The 19,178-nt window shown below is 41.7% G+C and overlaps 1 protein-coding gene across 7 annotated transcripts in view; it reads left to right on the top strand.

Moving 5' to 3' along the window:
- The window catches only part of DAB1 (DAB adaptor protein 1), a 1,258,287-nt gene that overhangs the window by 1,177,277 nt on the left and 61,832 nt on the right, over positions 1-19,178 (top strand). For 6 of the 7 annotated variants that reach the window (XM_012442604.2, XM_064372402.1, XM_021667664.2 and 3 more), the window contains 5 exons: positions 5,211-5,342; positions 5,980-6,099; positions 6,560-6,598; positions 8,208-8,273; positions 14,579-14,638. In XM_012442604.2, coding sequence (XP_012298027.1) covers positions 5,211-5,342; positions 5,980-6,099; positions 6,560-6,598; positions 8,208-8,273; positions 14,579-14,638 — 417 coding nt within the window. The remainder of the gene's footprint in view (positions 1-5,210; positions 5,343-5,979; positions 6,100-6,559; positions 6,599-8,207; positions 8,274-14,578; positions 14,639-19,178) is intronic. The other variant, XM_064372403.1, reaches the window with a different exon arrangement.

Below are 19,178 nucleotides of genomic sequence, written 5' to 3'. Positions count from 1 at the left end.
CCCTCCAAACAATTTGATACTTCATTTAAACATTGGTAAATGGCTCATGGAAATACAAAGAAAAAAAGATTTAATGATGATCAGATAAGAAAGTCTCTGTTCACAGGATGAATCCTATGTGAAATGTTATGAATTAACCTGAGTCATTTATTCATTGAACATTTATTGAGCATCCACCGTATGTAGTGCATATCTTAATGTGACTTGGTGTTTCTTTCTTTCTTTTCTTCCTCCCTATTCATTCCCTTCTTCTTTTACTTCCTTTCTTCCTTTCTCCCCTCTGCCTTCCTGAAAAATTATGTAGCATTTACTGTTCAGAAGGTGCAGTATTAGGAGCAGGGGTAAGATTGAGAAGAACCAGACATGGATCTTTCTCTGCAGGGTCTAACATTCCTGAAGGAGCGAGAAAACATGTGCATAGATGTTCCCCACACTGTCCTGTTCTCAGAACCCAGCTGCCTTCACACAGTCAATTCTTTCTGCCTAAAATGCCCTTTCTTTCTTATTTTCTGGAGATTTTCCATCTATCCTCAGAGCCTCAATTTAAGGTCACCTCCTTTGTCAAGCCTTCCCTGATGCCCTTCCCCCATTCCTGCCCCAAGCCTATGTGACACACTGGGCACACTTTTAATATAAGGCTTGTTGTATTATATCATGATTGCTAGTTTTTTTGCCTACCTGTTTTATGAGATTGGGAACTCCTTGAAGAAGGAACTATGTTTTATTCATCTGTGTAGCCATAGTACATAGCAGGAGACCTGCAACATAATAGGCACTCAGTAAATACACATGCCGTGAGTAACTGGATGAATGGGTACATGCGAAAGAAGCACAAAGCATCCTGTGTAGAAGGACAAATAGAGTGCAATGAGATCTAGGGATGGGAATTATTACTCAGGGAAATGCGGTATCAGGGCAGCTTCCTTGGATGGGCGACATGTCAGAGCTATGCCTTCCGTCATAGGTACACTATAGTTCTGTGAGCTGATGAAGTGCGGGCCAGGGGATCTGCAGAGAAAACCATGTGAGCAATAGCATAGAGGTGGAAAAGTACAAAGTTCAAAGGGAGAGTAATGAGCTCCTTAGATTATCTACAGCGGAGGTTACCTGAAGTTCATGCATAGGAAGGTTAGATTGGATTGAGGACATTGATACCTGGATTGTCCTTGGAATTCTTTAGTGATGACTTCTATCCACCATGCAAAGAAGAATTCAGAATGGGAGGGGTAAATGAAGCTGTGGCAGAGAGCTAGGGTGTTCCTAAAGGCTCTGCTTTTAAGAATAAATACCTGCTTTGATTTTGGCAGTAGTTTAATATCTAGACTAACTTTTCCCAAGACAGTAACTGTTTTCAAAAGGAAATGTGGAAGAAGAACAACCAGTATCTGCCTTTCCTTCACCCTCTGCCTCCCACTCTGGCCCGTATTCTCTCATTATTCTCGCAGCCACCTCCAGAACTACTTGCAAGGCCCCAGGAACTGACTACAGAAGCACTCCAGAGATGAAGCAGTTCCTATGCCCTAGGACTGAGGGCTGCGCCTCACCTTTCTGCCTCTGGCTGCTCAACAGGTGCCAGAGACAGCCAATTCCTGACAGTAAACTTCAGGGCCATGCTGTCTTGACCTTTTTCTTTGAGAGTCCGGTGGCTGGCCTTTACTCCAAGCCTTATGATTTATGACCCTCCCTGATCTCAGATACCTACCTGAATCCAGAACATTCTCAGTTCTCTCCCCTTACCCAATTCTCTCCTTCTCTTGCCTTCCTTGTCCCAGCTTGTTAAGGGATCATCTTTTTGTTGTTGGTTGAGGGAGCCAAAAGTCTAAGGAAAGGAGACTTTGATTCTATTTAATCTGGCTATCTTTTTGCAATGCTTTGTCATCCTAGGAAAAACAGCTGGGTTTAGTATCGGTCCTGGCACTTCAATCTCTGACCTTCAGTCCCTTCACGAATAAACTCAGGGTTGATGTTTAAGGTTCCAGCTGTCTTTGATTGTGCTGATAAAGTCTACTTGAAGACATGGGGCAATTTTGAGGCTCAGTGTATAAGAATTTGCATGACACTCTGAGTTTCTAAAGTGAATGTGATAATGCAATTGTGGGATTAGCAGAATTCTAATGTCTTTGTATTTCTAAGTATCTATATTATGTCTGCATGGTTAAGGTTGGAGAGGGCAAGACATATCCCCTCACTGACTGTTAGTTTCTAATGAATGAGACATGTTCAGAGCAATCCTTTTGAACATGTCATAAAATTAACTATGAGAAAGAATAATGCTGCAAATATCTTTAAGCACTTCATGCTCACACACACAGCTACACTCTGCAAAGCAGTATTAGGTATCATCAGGCATTAAAAATGTTTTGATTTTAAAACACTTAATGAGGATTCTCAGATAAATTAAAACATCTCCATCTGCTGTCTTTCCTGGTAGGTGATATTTTACCATTGCACAATCATCTCCAAATCTAATTCCACCAGGAAGACTTGTAATCGCAGCTTAATTTTAGAGCAATATTCTACTTGGCAATCAATAAGGCACTGTCGTCAAACTTTGATTTAATAGGAAACGTGGATAACATTCCCCACATTCTGCAAGGAGAGAGATACTTTCAGGAAAGGAAGAGAAAAACCTCTTTGTCTCCCACTTTCCCCTGCTGCCTACGTTCTTACGCACAAAAGCCTACAAATCAATGCCCCCATGTTGTGCGAATGTAAATCTCATCAATTTTACATCATTAAGACCATGAAAAAGCTTCCACTCTTTGAGCAATTTTCCTCTGCTAGCTAAATATGTCCTCTTAATAAAACAAAAATTAATGGATCGTAATTATTTTGCTTGCAAATATGTCCTTCTTCACCAACTTATTTGTGTTAAAAACCATTAGACTTATACATTCATTTTATTGCCACTGGAGCGACTAGGGTAACTGGGCAGTCATACTACCATTAAAGCATAATGTCCAGTGGGCAGTGGGCAGCCCTGGCAAGCATGAAGCCAAAGAGAGAGTTCCAAGAGTAGTTAGAGAGGTTAGTGAATGGTCAGACCCTGGAAGTTTAAGGCGAGGCAGAAAATTCTACTGCAGCCAATGATTTATAAGGTCAAATGCCTGGAAAGATTGCAACCGGCCAAGAGATGGACATTTTGGAAGATCAGTGGTCTAGAACTAAGGCATTGACCGTCATGAAAGCCAGAGGCCCACTGTGCCAGGAGGCTGGTTTTGTAGTAGGAGGTCCTAATGGCTTCAAGGGATTTGGGAAGAAGGAATAAGAGCTTAGAGAACATCTACTCCAGTGGTTCCCAGTGTTTTCATAACTAACTTCTGCTTTACATTTCTCTCTCCCTCCATGAACTCAGTAATGGGGAAGATTCTGTCTACCAAAAAAACTGCATTTGTAATCATCCATTTTCCTATTTGGACTATTTAAACCATAACTCATTGCCAATAAGAGAATATACTCCAATATGAGCTAAGGAATATTAACAACACTAGCTGATATAATTCAAAATAAATAGCCAGTAATTTTAGCACTCTGGGAGGTCAAGGTAGGTGGATCGCTTGAGCCCAGGAGTCTGAGACCAGCCTGGGTAAGATGGCAAAACCCCATCTCTACAAAAAAAAAATTAGCCAGATGTGGTGGCATATGCCTATAGTCGCAGCTAGGAGGCTGAGGCCGGAGGATCACTTGAGCTTGGGAGTAAAGGTTGCAGTGAGCCAAGATTGCACCATTGCACTCCAGCTTGGGTGACAGAGTGAGACCCTGTCTCAAAAAAAAAAAAAAAAATTCCAAATAAACTTGGCATTTTCATGTACATGCACATAGAAATGTGTAGACTTATTAGGAATAATTACAGATTTCTGTTTAGTTTTTTGAGATTTCAAAAATTGCATGGGGCCTCTTTTTATTACCTTTAATGAACCCTATAGATCCAGGGCTTTGAGTTATGAGCCATTGATCTGGTTTATACCTCCCATTTACTGGAGGGTTAAACTTGAGGTACAGAGGGGTACAGTGGGTGACCTGTGTTTACACAGAAGCTAGAATTCAAGCCTCATCATGCCCAGTATAAGGACTTTAAACATACCATAAGCACCCAGATGCATATATAAGCCTTTACAGAGTACTGTTGAATGAGGATTGTTTTAAGTAGGTTTAATATAGGAAAATAACCATAAAGATCACCATTACCCAATAGGATGGTGTGCATTTGTTGAAGCTCAGATAATGAAGGTCAATTATAAAAGATTTTCAAATTACTAATTATCAATTTCAGTTTACATCAGTTCAACAACTATGGGCCAGGCATGGTGCAAGGTGCTAGGATGGCAGGGATAAGGAAGACAGAACTGGGTGAGAAAGACAGACAAGGAATTATGCAAATATATCAGAGAAAGAAGACCTGTGAGGGTAAGGAAATCCAGGGACAAACATTGGAGGAATTTATCAGTTCAGTGTTACTAGAAAGTAAAGTTCTACAGAAGCACAAAAGAGGGTGGAATTATTTCTGTCAGCAGAGAGAAGGCAAGCCTCAATCAGAGGAAGTTTGACACAAGTGGTTCTATTTCATGTGTCCATTGAAAGAGAAATAGGATTTGGGCAAGTGAATAAAATGAGTTGATATTGCAGACAAAGGGACTTACCAACGAAAAGCCTGAGAGATATGCATAGCCCTACCTCTACCCCCAATGGTGACTTTGGACTAAACAGAAAAAAGCATTTATTCCTCAACACACACCATCTGCTGGATGGTGGTGTCACCAGGCACATCCATAGTTCTATGAATGTTAATGATACTCCCTGGAGTTGTACAGTGTACATCCTCCACCACAGCACACAGAGTCCCTGAGTATTTAAGTATATTAAATGTCAATCCAAAAGTTGGACTGGGATGTGCCATGAAAAAAGAGCCAACAGAAGCCTAGCCACTGGACTAAACTGGCTAGCTCTAGCAAGCGGAATAAAGCACCGATGCAGATGCTTATTCAGCATATGAACAATCCTGTGTTTCTCTCTGGTCACAGCATTAAGACCATAAAGGGAAACCTCCATTTCTCAAGGGCAGGCATAGCTCTTTTTCTTTCCATCTGGACTAAACAGCTTTTCCAAAGCCCTTTGGACCTGTTCACACATAGCTGAAACACATTTCTTACTGATCAACAGCTCGAAGGGAAAGTCCCCTGAAATATGTCCTTCTTTTTTTTCTCCGATAGGCCCTTCAGCATCATCATGCTGTTCATGAAATATCCTACATTGCAAAGGACATTACAGATCACCGGGCCTTTGGATATGTTTGTGGGAAGGAAGGGAATCATAGATTTGTGGCCATAAAAACAGCCCAGGCGGTGAGTATCCCTATCCAAGAAAGGAGCCTTTCCTTGGAACTCCGGGGGGGACAGTCCAGTGACTCTGTCGGTCTTTAAGAGGCCACTCTGAGATATGACCAAGCAATGTATTTCCACTGAAGTTGATGCTCACATTCCATCTAGAAAAGATAAACAGGCTTGGAACAAGGAAACATGCTCATACCCATCCAGTTTTGTTTTTTTTTTTTTTTCCTAATGGGTATTTCCTAATGTCTAATTATTTTCCTTTCTGATTAAACTGGATGGAAGCACCGTATACGAATAAGTTTCCTTGTGCTCATAGCCTCATTTAAAAAGAAAATAGGAGAAAACAAATAGCTGTTTTGCATAAGCCCTGCCCTAATTTTATTGTATTCTAAATCACTAATAAATAAAAGCAATGCCTTTTATGCTTATGATTATTATGAATTTGCAAATATAATTAGTTGAAGAAATGAACTTTAGCCTAGATGCAATTTGCTAAACCAATATAAACAAGGTAGAATTAATTAAGAATGGAATGCTTTCAGATTAATAGAAAAAGGAAGGGCTGCAAGTTGTCACTGCAAAAACAAAAATTGGTTGCTGCCTCTCAGTACCATTCCCTTATGATGTGCCTTACCACCTTTCACTCCAGGCTGAACCTGTTATTCTGGACTTGAGAGATCTCTTTCAACTCATTTACGAATTGAAGCAAAGAGAAGAATTAGAAAAAAAGGCACAAAAGGATAAGCAGTGTGAACAAGCTGTGTACCAGGTATACCTGCGAATTTATCCTTGTGCTGGAGAAGATCGGGGCTTCAAATAAACACGTGAAAACTGACAGTCGCGCCTTCTCTTCCTGCTGCCAAGTAGGAATAAACAAAGATGAAAGATTCCTGTGTAAATTACAGGACCCAAAGCAAACCATTAGAAATTATCCCTTATTCTCTTAAACTCTAGGCATGTTGGATGCAGTGAAATCTCGAATCCAGAGAAAGAATTCAGGGGTAGAGGACAAAGAAACACAATTGCTTTTGCTTTTGTTAACAGTTGGGGTAGAGGTGGGGGTGGCTCTGAGGATTTTGACTTTGCTATATTTTTTCTACCTTGATAAGCCACCAGCCTCTTCTGCCCAGAGCTGGTTTCTTTACTGTCCTGTAATTTCTGAATGCAATCTCACATCTGTTCCTTTATGTCCTCTGCTTTTCACCCTCCCTCTCCTTATTCTGCAATAGACAATATTGGAAGAGGATGTTGAAGATCCTGTGTACCAGGTAATTTCTGAAACTAGTTGGGGTTTTAGATTCTAGAATGGCTAGACCTGTGCCAGAGCCATTTTGTCAGAAACCTGAAGAATCCACTGACTGCAAAACCTGGAGAGAGACCAAGATTATTTCTAAGGGTGAGGGCTGCCAGCCCCTCCAGGAGCAAATTTCCATAAAAACTAACAGAAGTTTGGCTGGCATCGGTATCTTGGGATTTGAAGATCCACTTCTCCCTTCTTGCCCCTGCCTCAGCCTGCTTCACAGCCTGTAAAAGTTTGATCCCAGAGCTGAATGTTTTCAAGAGTCTCTTGAATATTCTGAGTTCATTAGAGAGAATGTGAATAATGAGGTGGCTTCTCTGAGTTAAGAACCAGAGGTGAGGACTGACATTTTGGTAATGTTTGGGCACAGACCTAAAGGATGGTTTCTAAGCATTAGAAAGGCTATGAGGAGGGCTCTCTGACCCCCGATGGGGCAAGCTGACCCTCTGATTACCTGGCTCATGCCATAGAAGCTGTTGGGAGGAAGAAAAGAGTGACCCTAGAGACACTTCTGCCCATAGCTTTCTCTCTGGACTCTTTTCAAGATCTGCAACTCGGTGCTGAGTAGAGAGATGATCTCTCTTAGGGTCAAGTATGTGCTCTGTTCAAACAGAAATGCAGAAAAAAAAGGACAAAGACAGCCTCTCCCTCCCCTATGCTTATTTTCAAGGAGAAAAAGAAGCCAAAAAAGGTGACTTTTTGAACACAAAGGAAAATCTTGAACTTACATTTCTAACTGGGATGCATAGGTGTCATTTGTGTGTGTGTGTGTGTGTATGTCACATATGCATATCATATAAATGCATATTTTCACACAAAAAGCTGGTACTGCTACAGTGAAAGTAAAATGATATAGATAACTTGTAGAAGAAAACGTATCTAGTATATATGGCAAACAAAAGCCAAAGATGTACATAATGACATGCTCTTGCTTTAGAATGCCGAGGGGCGACGATTTGTGTAGAATATGAGCTTCAGCTCCTGGCTCACTGGCTTGCACAGAATGAAGAATAATAGCCTTTTTGAAATGTGTCAGTCCTGTAGAGTATAAAACATGCACGTGGAAAAATCGATTTAACGTACTTAAAAGTGAGAATGTAAAATAAGGTGATATTTGTGGAGTAAAGGAGTTTGGGGCTTCTGAGCTTTGCAGAGTTTGTTTAGGATTTTGAGCCTTGGGGGAAAAGGGACGCCCCTCAACTATAACCCATGCTTTACAAAGTTTGGGATCCCAGGCATTCCAATGAGATAGCATTCTCACTCAGCAATACCAACATATTCATATATTACTGAGACAAAATGCCATTGAATGAAGAGGTTATATCTTCAGAAAGATCTGCAGAGGCTTGATGCAATCACTGCTGAAATACCAGCAGGCCTTTGCAGTTTTCGTTATGAAAGGCAGAAATGTACAAGCTACATTTTATTTCAATAATTCACTGTGTCTTTAAGGTGTTTTCTCTTGTGCCTGCTTCTTTAATGCTCACTGTGATTAGTGTCTTGATTTCCAAATGCTTTTTTTTTTCCTTTCTTCTTTTTCACCTCTGATCTTTCCTTTCTTGCTGCTCCTGTAATAGTACATTGTGTTTGAGGCTGGACACGAGCCAATCCGTGATCCCGAAACGGAAGAAAACATTTATCAGGTATAAAATTGCTTGCCTCTCTTACCGTTACACCGCTACTGGTAAATGCATGAATGCACTGATAGTCTGAAGAACCAAGGGTTCTGTTGGTCATTCCTGGCTTGTTAAAATACCTTTGAGTGAATTGGCTTCTAGTTTACCGGTAGTTTTCATGCCTTGTTGAGGTGTTTAATGGCCAGTTAGGTACAGTGTTTTACTTTTGAATGGATCTTAACTATTTTAAGTAGAAGCAAAAATTAAATGTTCAATTTTACTAAAGTACTACATTGGAGAGCTGGTGTCCATCATACAATTAGGGTCCTTTATTTCTCAAAAGAATGTGCTCATCAAATTTCTTAAAAAGCCAACTCCACTACTGCAAATAAAGAACAATTTTAGTTTCAAATGCGATGTGAAAACAACATTGAGAATGTTAATAAAAGTACAGCTAAAGGTTGTACCCCTCTTTTTAATTGTGCGAAGAAAACTTTTTATTTTAACTCATTTAATTCTCACGAAGATGTTATAAAGTAGATATTTTAATTCTGTTTTTGTAGGGGGAGACTCAGAGAAGTCGAGTAGCTTCCTTGGGGTTGTACAGCTATTTAGAGCCAAGATTCAAACCCAGGCATGGGTGTGAAGGCGAAGCTCCTTCTGCCACAATCTTCCACCAAAATGTCTACATAATTGTAGCATAGCAGCACATCAAATAGATATGATGACCTGCAACTTTTCACTCGTTAGAATTGTAGTCCCAATTTGAAATAGAAACATAGGAGAAGAAAAGATTTTAATGTATTTAATAAGTGATTTTAATTTTGTTAGTTGAGTGGTCTGTTCTGCCTTGGGTGTGTATTACTTGCGTAATAAAAGTAAAACATATTTCCAATTTCTATCAAATGCATAGAATTCTAAATGACTAAAATATAATGTTCTACCAACAACTTGGTTTCAATCAGCCTTGTCGAATAATAATCTAAGTATTTCTCTCCACTGAATCCATCTGGATTCCATTCAAATATGAGGTTGTGCTTTGAGGTTTTGTTGAAAGTCGTGGCTTACCAAATATCTTTAATAAGAAAAGTTGCGTTTGTTCTGAGTGTCAGATCTTAAAGTATATACAACCTTACAGTAACTGAATATGAGGAGGAATAAACCATTAACCAGTCATCCTAGGAAGAGAGGGCTCCTTTCAAATAAAAGAGGCCTTGCAATATTAGAGGTTTCTGAATCCAGACTTAGCTATAGTTGGCAGGGTCCCCACTGAGCCCTGTGGGACGGCAATGGAGGTGGGGTGGGGAGGGAGACGCCCTAGTGTACTGGAAAGGCTTGCTTTAGCTGGTGGAGAGCTGGGTTGTAGTGCAGGCTCTCTTGCCAACTACCTTTGGCTAAGTGATAGTGGGCAAGGCACTTACCTTCTCAGAGTCAGTTTTCCTCGTGATAAAATAGGTGAACAATTTTTTCCTAACTCACAAACTCATCTGTAGGATGGAAAGAAGACGTGTCATCATGGGTCACAGAATGTGGTGTCTGGCTGTGTGGATTCAGTATGTTAGTACAAGTACCAATTCAGCCGTTAATTTGTCGAGTATTTTTCCTTCTCTGGGCTTCAGTTTACTCATCTGTAAAATAAGCGGGTAAAACCCAGGGCTCTCTCAGGCAAAACCCCTTTCTGTTTTTGCAATTAGTGCCTTACCATAGGACTTTGATTTTTCTAGAGAAGCATGTTGGCTTGTTTTACAGGACAGTAAGACTCAGAAATGGTGGAGGTGGGAAAATTTGTGTGTGCACATGCGCTGATGGTGGACCAGCTCTGTGAATGGGGTTTACCTGCAATATCTTATCTCTCACGACAACCCCAGGTGGCTTGATTCATTATTCCCACCTTACAGATAAGGAAAGTGAGGCTCACAGAGATAAGGTATCTTGCCCAGGGTCCCAGAGCTAGCAAGAGGTAGAACCCCCATTGCAGGTCTCTCTGACCTCCATAAATAAAGAAATAAATCCTGAGGCTGCTCTCAGCTCAGAATCCCCTGATTCTGAGTTTCACAATTAGATTCTATGTCCCTTTCAAGTCACTATCTAAAAATCACACTTGTTTTAACAGCTCTGACCTCCAGATCTTCCCATCCGTCCATCATTAACAGGAAGCTACCATTTAAGGGAATGAATATTTTATCTCCTTCTATTGAAAAGGCCTCTGGTCATTCTCTTCTCCTGCTTTGCCAGTCTGCTGGGGCTCAATTTACTTAATAAGAGATAAGCTCTTGGGCCTGAAGATAAGGCTGGGCTTTTAAGGGGCTGCTATTAGGAACCTCATTCTTTTTTTTTTTTTTTTTTTTCAAGGGCTTGTAAGTGTTCCATAGGTATTTCTCTTGAATTGCAGTGTTTGTTATACTTCAGCTTGGCCCATCTGGTGAGGTCTGAGCTTTTATTCACCTCCTTGTTTTCTGGAGTGAGGCAGACAGTCCTGGAGACCTTTAACTGTTTTGTGACCTTGAGTGGAGAACATGATTTTTGTATCTCAATTTCCTGGGCTATGAAATAGGAATAATATATTCTCTGCTCCTAGAAGTGATGTGAAAACATAAAACGAGGAGGAGAGCAGTTGGTTCATAGTAGGTTCTGTGTAAATGCGAGTTCCCCCTCCTTCCTTGAGTGTTGTCAGTTTCAGATGCTGTTGAAGTGTCTTATGATCATGTTTTAAGTGAAATAGAATATAACTTGCTCACCACATGTTGTTGGAGAACCTAGCAGAAATCCTCAAGCTTGCCTCACTCTCCTATTTATAACTCCAACAAAAGGGAGGCAGAGGCTTTTGAGTAAACGTAACTTCTTTTTTTCGAAATTTTTTGAGTTTCGTTTTCCCAACTGTATTAATAATAATAATTGTCTTTTGCTTTGCATGCCTCAGAAAAAGTTATCAGCTGTATTAAAGTTATCAGCCTCCCAATACAAAACATTTTTACACATCACTTAATTTTGATCCTTTCATTAATGATGACATAGGAAAACCAGCTACAATGACTATCACTATGAACATAAGAAAATCAAGTTCCCCCAATTTAGATGCTGAATACAAGGTCAGAACCTCTGATTCTAAATCTAGTATTCTTCAGTACCTTAACAGGCTTCTGATATAAGCAAGATTTCAGTTTTCCACATTGGTATTTTCTAAGTTCATTCATTCAAAAACCACTGTTCGCCATCCAGTAGTTCAAGTATCATTATTTTAAAATGATGAGTCTCCAGGAAATGTTACCCAACAAAGCCTGGAACTGCCTCTCTACACTATTAATTAACATGTTGCCAAAATAAAAGTAAAAGTGTCTTCTGTGTGTATAGTATGTAATTTGCTGTTTTTAGAGTAATTTAACATCTATTTACTTGTTCATGCAAAAAACCATTATTTATAGAAAAAATGAATGACCAGACACATGGAGACTCACATGCATCCGGCACAGGGATGGGATAGTGACCATGGCGTGGCCCCACCCTCAGAAGTTTATGGACAGTCCCCTTAGATGCTCACCATGGGCAGATGGGGCAACTGAAGTTCAGAGAGAAAAGTAACTCTCTGAGTTGTAGTCTGTGGCAGACCCAGCATTTAGAATCATCTTCTGGTTCCTTTTAATCTGAAACTTTTATGTCTCTGTAACTTTGTGTTACTGAAGCCTTCTGTGTAAACAGAATGGAACAGCTAGGCAGAGATGAGAGCCAGGACCATGCACCTTAGCACTCATGGGCTGAATTTTTGGCGATTAGGCATTTCTTTGTTTCACCAATATTTACAGCTGTGGATACAAGGATAATAAAATGTCCGACCTGTCCTCAGCAAGCTTATAGACCCTGGAACAGTTACAGTGTAGTGCAATAACTCTCATGATGAGATAAAGCACACTTTATACTCTATTTCAGTAGTCTGACTACTTTTCCATCTCCCCCAGTAAGACAAAAAACTCTGTTAAATTAGGGGCCATATCTGTCATGTCACCATCATTGTCCCAGGCAAAGCATGATGCATGACACATAATATGTACTTGGCAACTTTTGCTTTTTAATAAAAGAATGCACTAGAGGTTACAAGAGTACAGGGGAAGTCTCCAAACAAGGCCTAGAGAATCAGGCAAGGCCTCCAAGAAGGTATCCCAGCTGAGATAAATCTTAAAGGACAAACAGGCAGATTGATATCTCACCCATGGGAGAGCCAAGTAGAAAAGCTTTTTCAATTATGCACAGTTTGGGTTTATCCTTTCCACCGCTTCTTCTCTGTTTGCTGGGATAATTGAGAGGCAGCTGCGGTTCCACTGTGCTAAGTGCCCATAGTGAGCAGTGAATTACGGGCAACAGAATGTTCTTCATTTTGCTCAGTAAAGGGTGAGCTTGTAAAAACAAAAGTGAGGGCTGGTAATTTATTGGCCCTCATTAGCAAGGACTCTGTAGGCATTCTTAGAGGATTTCTTTTAGATGGAGCTCAGTTATCAGGAGCAAAGAAATGATATTCTTCGCTGGCTACTTGCACAGCGAAGCTTGCAAGAACAACTCTGGAAGTGTACCACCAACACAGCCATGCTCACTCAGTCCTGTTTTCTGCAAGAGTGTACATGAGCTTCTGGGAATGCAGGATATAATGTTAAAGAAAGGCCTACTTGAACAGCTGTCTGAATAGCGTAGCAGTCAAATGGCAAACTCCCTGGGCTCAAACTCTTGGCTCCCATTCACAGACTGCAGGACCCTCTCCTGGCCTCATTTTTTTCCTCTGCAACTTGAGGCCAGCTGAGTTCTTACCTGGCAGACTTGTCTTGAGGATTGCATGAGAATGTAAGACACAAGTGTTTAGAACAGCGCCTGGCACATAGGAAGCACCCAGTCCATGTTAGCTCACATTATTAATAATAGATGTCTTGTTTGGCTGCCAGAAAGAGCTGCGTTTGAACCTTGTCACTTACTAGCTTTGAAGATTTGGGCAAATTCTCTAACATCTCTGAGCTTCACTTTCTCCTGTTAAGTAGGGATGATAATTACAATTTCTTAGAGTTATTGCAAAGACTTTAAGTTAAATAAGATGAAAAATGTCAAAGGGACCTAAGGAATAAGCTCAAATTCTTACTTCTTATAGAACAATGGTGTAGTGAGCTACTTCAAACCTAAAAGATACTTTTCCTTCACTATTCCCCACATTCCTCTATCATACGTTTATCGTATATCTCAGCAGACATTCACTTAGCGCCTACTGGGTGTTAGGTACTATGCCTGTTCTTAAAGAGCTCCCAGTATGATGGAAAGAAAGGCATGTTGTCAGACCATTATAAAACCACTGCTGGCTGGGTCCTGCAATGAGGGTGTGAGCTAAGCTGTGACAGTTGCTGAGAAATGAGTGCTAATGAGTGCTTCCAATCTGGAATCTTTCGGTAAAAACCCTTGGTTGACTCATTTGAAAAGTATTCAACATATCCATATTGTTAGTATCATAAGATGTGTTCATATATATTTATATAATGTGTCAGTAACTAAAGTAATTCTTCTAACACATTACAGTATTATGGTATCTAATAGTGTTGTGTATTTAATATCCATTTTCTCACTCGATCCTCGGAATAACCTGAGTAGGAGGCAGAGCTGATAGTAGCGAAGCTTGGAGTAGCTCAGTGGCCTGCTCAGGCTATCACAGTTAGCTCACAGCAGTGAGACCAGATGGATGAGTAAGGGAAGGAAGGAAGATACAGATTAATGTTAAAAGCCCTCAAGTTCTTCTGCATACTAGGCCCACGCTTTCCATACCACTCATAGGCCCTCTTCTTCAATGAAAACCTTCCATATTTATCAGATGGCTTGTATATGATCCCAATAGAAGCTGTGCTTTGTGCTAGGATTTTGATATTTGCTATATTTAAAATAGCCTGGATCTCAGACTCAGCATTGAACAGTTTAAGCTCAGCTACATACTGTTTCTAATCACTTCAGAAACAGCATAGCACCTCCCTGGGCCTCATTTTTGCCTAAGGAAATGAGGATTTTGTTTTCACCGTGTGACTTCTGAAGTCTATGCAGGTTTTTAGTCTTTGATGCTTCAAGGAGCCCAATGGCAGAGACGACCTATAATATAAACCTTTGTTAAATGATGCCCACTCCCTCTCCCCATCTGATGTCCCTAAGGGAGGGAGCCTGGCCAGATACTTTCACAGTCAGAGCAGGTTCCCATGGGCTTGTCCCAGGGGTCATTCTCAGGTACCCTTAGCTAGCTTGCAGGTGAAGTCTGGTTGCTTTGTTCTTTGAAATTGGAGTACCAGAGTGTTTTGACTGTGCCGAATTTAATTTTTTCATAGGTTCCCACCAGCCAAAAGAAGGAAGGTGTTTATGATGTGCCAAAAAGTCAACCTGTAAGTGTAAGTACATCTCCTCTCTACTGCCAAGTTTCTGCAACCTGGATTCACAGTAGGCTTTGTCTGCAGTCTATAGAAGGAAACCCTTCTCCTGGAATGAGTGTCGTGGCCCACATGTTTCTGCTGCGATCTGCATGCTGGGGACTCTTCAGTGGGCTAGAGGAAGGAGACATGAGGCAGAAATGGTAGCGTGGAGGAAAGGGTGCCAGTCTGGATGAAGGTCTGGTCCCGTGAGTGGGAGTGAGTTGAATCACGCAAAGAACTCTATCCAAGGGCCTCAAGGTCACAGGTGTTCCAGGGCAGAAGTCTCCAGCCATGGTTTTATTATACCTGGTCAAGTGGAGGATAGTGTTTTTGTTGTGGAAAGAGAGCTGCCCATCTAATTTGAAAGTGATTGAGAAGTTTCTAAGGGACAGTGGGAGAAGGGCTGGCCAGGGCTTTTGGGGTATACAGAAGGTCAGCCAATGGGTGAAAATTTTGGAAAAGGTCATGTGCAGGGGGCTTGTGGAGAACCCAAGAAGCATACCACATTAAGGATACCAAGGTCCAGTGTATCCGGACCCCATGTGCTGGGGGGACTCCTGGGAATCTGAAACAGAACCAGAAATTCCCAGCTCTGTGGTACTGCTCCAAACCACCAAAGTGCCAGAACTCATATTTAGGACCTCCAACTGGCACGCAGAAGGCAACTTCTATACATAATTCAGGCAGTTCTGGGGAGCCAGTGAAGGCTCTTGAGCAGGGGGCATATGTGACCTTCCCACAGCCAAGGAACTAGCATATTCAGTCACTATTGACCTCATTCATCTCAACAATGTGTGGACAGAGAAGGTGATTTGAAGTCAGGTAGACCCTCAACAATTTCAGCGCTGTCCCTGACAGAGCTGTTGTGAGGCTAAAATGGTTCTACCTGAAACACTGTTAATCTGTTCTGGACCCCACACTGTGAGAGACATAAAGACACCCTGCATGTTTCACGATGAGATTAACAAGGGGATGTGAAACTCCATCCATGAGGAGCAGTTGAAGAACACAGAAATGTTTGGCGTGGATAAAAGAATCCATAGATATGAGATGGGACTCCAAAGGTCACTGTATGGAAAAGGCATTACATTGTTCTGTGTCAGCCAAATCCTGGAACTGAGACCAGTGGGTGGCACTATAATAAAGTCAATTCCAAGGCCGGGTGCGGTAGCCCACGCCTGTAATCCCAGCCCTTTGGGAGGTCGAGGCGTGTGGATCACGACGGCAGGAGCTCGAGACCAGCCTGACCAACATGGTGAAAACCTGTCTCCACTAAAACCACAAAAATTAGCTGGGCCTGGTGACTCATGCCTGTAATCCCAGCTACTCAGGAGGCTGAAGCAGGAGAATCATTTGAACCTAGGAGGGGGAGGTTGCAGTGAGCCGAGATCACACCACTGCACTCAGGGCAACAGAGCGAGACTCTGTCTCAAAAAAAAAAAAGTCAATTCCAGCTCAAAGTGAGGCTGACCTTCCCACAGTCAGAGCTGCTCAGGGGTAGACCAGCTGGCACCTCAGAGAGTGTGTTCACCATACCTGGAGCTATGCAAGCAGAGCCTTGCAGACCACTTATCAGAAAGATTACCTGGATGATTCACACATTGCATAGGGAGATGGACAGGAGAGCTCTGGATGTCCCTTCCAAACCTGAGATTCTGTATTCTCCAATTTGGGAGTCTTTCTGGTCCATTCTCATCCTTGCCCGCCCCCTTCTGCCTTTTCATTTAGTGAAACTTCTTTCTGATCAGTGTCCATTTCTCTAACCCACTCCTCCAGAATCTTGAAACCACCATCCCCCACCTAAATATGGCTTCTGAAACCTATGTGTGTTAGTTTTAATGAAAAAGCATGTCCAGATGCAGGCCCTTTGCAAAAACCCAAGTCTAGGGACCCTATTCTGTGTTGTGCTACTCAGAGAAAAAGCAGTTTTTCTCCTGAGGCCTCTGCACCTCATCAGGCCCCCTTGTTACTGAGACATTGGCCTGCTCTTCGTGTTTCAATTTGGTGCAGCTCCCATGACACCATTCTCCACAATTCAATTTGTGCCTGAATTGCCACACTTGCCCCTAACAGGTTTAGATACATAAAGAAACATGCTCCATTTGCTGCCTTGGTTTTTCTGAATTTATTAACATTTCTGGCCACACCATCTCCATGCTTAATAGCTCCAGGAAAAAAAAGAAAATCCAAGCTCCTTTGCCTGAGATACACAGGCAGACTGCCTGAAGGTCCCCTCTCCAGCCTGTGTGTCTAATCTACCTCCTTCTGTTCCAGCCTCACTGAAATCATCTGGTTTTTTTTACCCCTCCCCACTCTGCAGCCTTCCCCCAGCATTCCAACTTTACTTCAAGCTTTGTGTTCTTAAGGGGACTTTCTGGACTTTTGCTCTGAACAGCAACAGCAAATCACCCCTGCCGTTGTGATATCATTCCTCTGTTAATAGTACTTCTTCCCTATTACTTCCTTGAATGTCCTGGGGTCCTTGTATTACCAGATGCAAGCCCAGGGCCTGGTATTCGGGAGCCAGGTGCAACACAGGTGCTTTAGGAATATTTAATAAATATATGAATCACTCTATCTGTAAAGGAATTTATGAAAATAACTGGTAGGATTAAGAAAGTACCTGTATTTCTGACTCCAAAATAATGATTAAGGAAATGCACTTGAAATTTTGCTTGCAAGGTTTCTGGGCTGCCTGAGTGGCATGCTGTGGCTCCCAACCTGCTGTTCTCTCAGAGTCCTAGAACTGACTGATGGTAATAATGACTTTTTAATTAGCTATTTTCAACATTTTCAAAAGCCTAAGAGAAGTTGGAAGTAAAATGCTCAGGCTATTGTATAGAGACAGGGGTCTGCAGTTGGAATCTGGGCTCCTTATCTTCCTACCTACGAGACTGTTGATAAATTTCCTTGCCTCTTAGACTCAGTGTTCTTATCTGCTAAAAAAAGATGATTGAACATAACTAGAGGACAGAGTAGTATATGTATTGGAAAGTTGCCTAAGCCTCCCAGAGGTAATACCAAATCTCACTTGCCTAAGCCTCCCAGAGGTAATACCAAATACCACACATCCCTTCCTGCTCTGGGATCTTCTGCCCTCCGGGCTTCCCCTAGTAGACCTGCCTCTCTGATGAATGCACGCTCCTAGAGTACCTCTGCACTCTTAAAAATCCTTGCCTCTCACTGTTTGCTCCTTCACCACCTTCCCCTTAGCTAGAAAGACAAATACGAGAGATAACTCAATTAGTGTATGTTAAGCAGCTTCCAGAAAGTCATGAGACTTCCACAAGTTTCCCATAAGAAGGGAAACTACCCAGTGGCCTGTTACTCTAGGTTCCACCTGGTTTCATTTTTCTCAGGTTTAAGTCTGCACAGAGTCCAGGTGAGAGACTCCACCTGGAGCCGTTTTGAGGAAATCACCAATCAGGCCAAAAAGAAATGGCCTGGTCTTCAGAATGAGATCTGGGTGTAGTTCTTACCACAGACATTTACTGAGAGTCCTTGAGTAGCTTTTTGCATCTCTGATCCTCTATGTCATTATCTACAAAAAGAAAATAATGCTACCTTTGCTTTGTTTGGAGGATTAAAGAAGACATTTATGTAAAACCCTTAACAGAAGATGTGAATTAGATAACATGAAAACATATCCACATGTTGCTATTTCAGTCAGTGCTCTAGCAAACGATTCTCACTGAGCCAGGGATTACACACCCTCTCTGGAAAGCCTTCCTTACCCAAAACAGAGTATTCAGTCTCTCTGGGCTACCTCTAATACTTCTCTTTGCAATGATCCTAAAGGTTTGTCATTTTTTTCCTAACATATTCATGTGGGCCGTTGGACTTTGAGTTCCTCAAAAGCCTTGGCAGAGAGCACATTTTGTGGAGCTTCATAATCTCAGCACCTAGCACAGTGCCTGAACTACAGTTCCCATTGACAACTGTGGTAGTAACCTAAGCTATGAGAGATAGCGGGGTTTGAATCCTGACCTCATTACCAGCTATGTGACCTTGAGTGAGTCCTTTGCTCTATTCCATCTTTGGCCTTCTCAGCTATATAATGATGATGTGAAAACCATATTCACTGAGTTCCGAGTGTTTAGCTAGATTAATAACAGTGATCACCCAGTGTGCATTAGCAATTAATAGACACTTACTAAATGGTTGTTGCACTGAACTAGTCATCAGGAGTGGTCGCTTTTACTCCATACCTCCTGCATTGCGAGTCCATTGAGCACAGGAATCATGTCATATTCATGTCCTGATTACAGTGAGCATCGGCACAGAGTAGCTGCTCAAGTGGTAAATGAATGAATAAAAATAAATGGACAAATGAATAATTGTGTGAGGAATGCATGAACAAATGAATGCCTATAGACTCAAAGCTCATCTATTTTCTATTAAGTTTTTTATCCTTCTGGGGCCAAAGATACCGTGTCAAACTAAGGCGGTGTTTGTTCTCAAAGAAGCCCTCTTGCCTGGCCCTTCTTCCACTTCGTGTTTAACCATTCTTGCCCTTTTC

Source organism: Aotus nancymaae, unplaced genomic scaffold (assembly GCF_030222135.1).
Source record: "Aotus nancymaae isolate 86718 unplaced genomic scaffold, 86718_ANA_hifiasm-v0.15.2.pri h1tg000007l, whole genome shotgun sequence".
Classification (NCBI taxonomy): domain Eukaryota; kingdom Metazoa; phylum Chordata; class Mammalia; order Primates; family Aotidae; genus Aotus; species Aotus nancymaae.
Note: the sequence above shows the minus strand (reverse complement) of the source record. Positions and strands in the feature narration are given on the sequence as shown.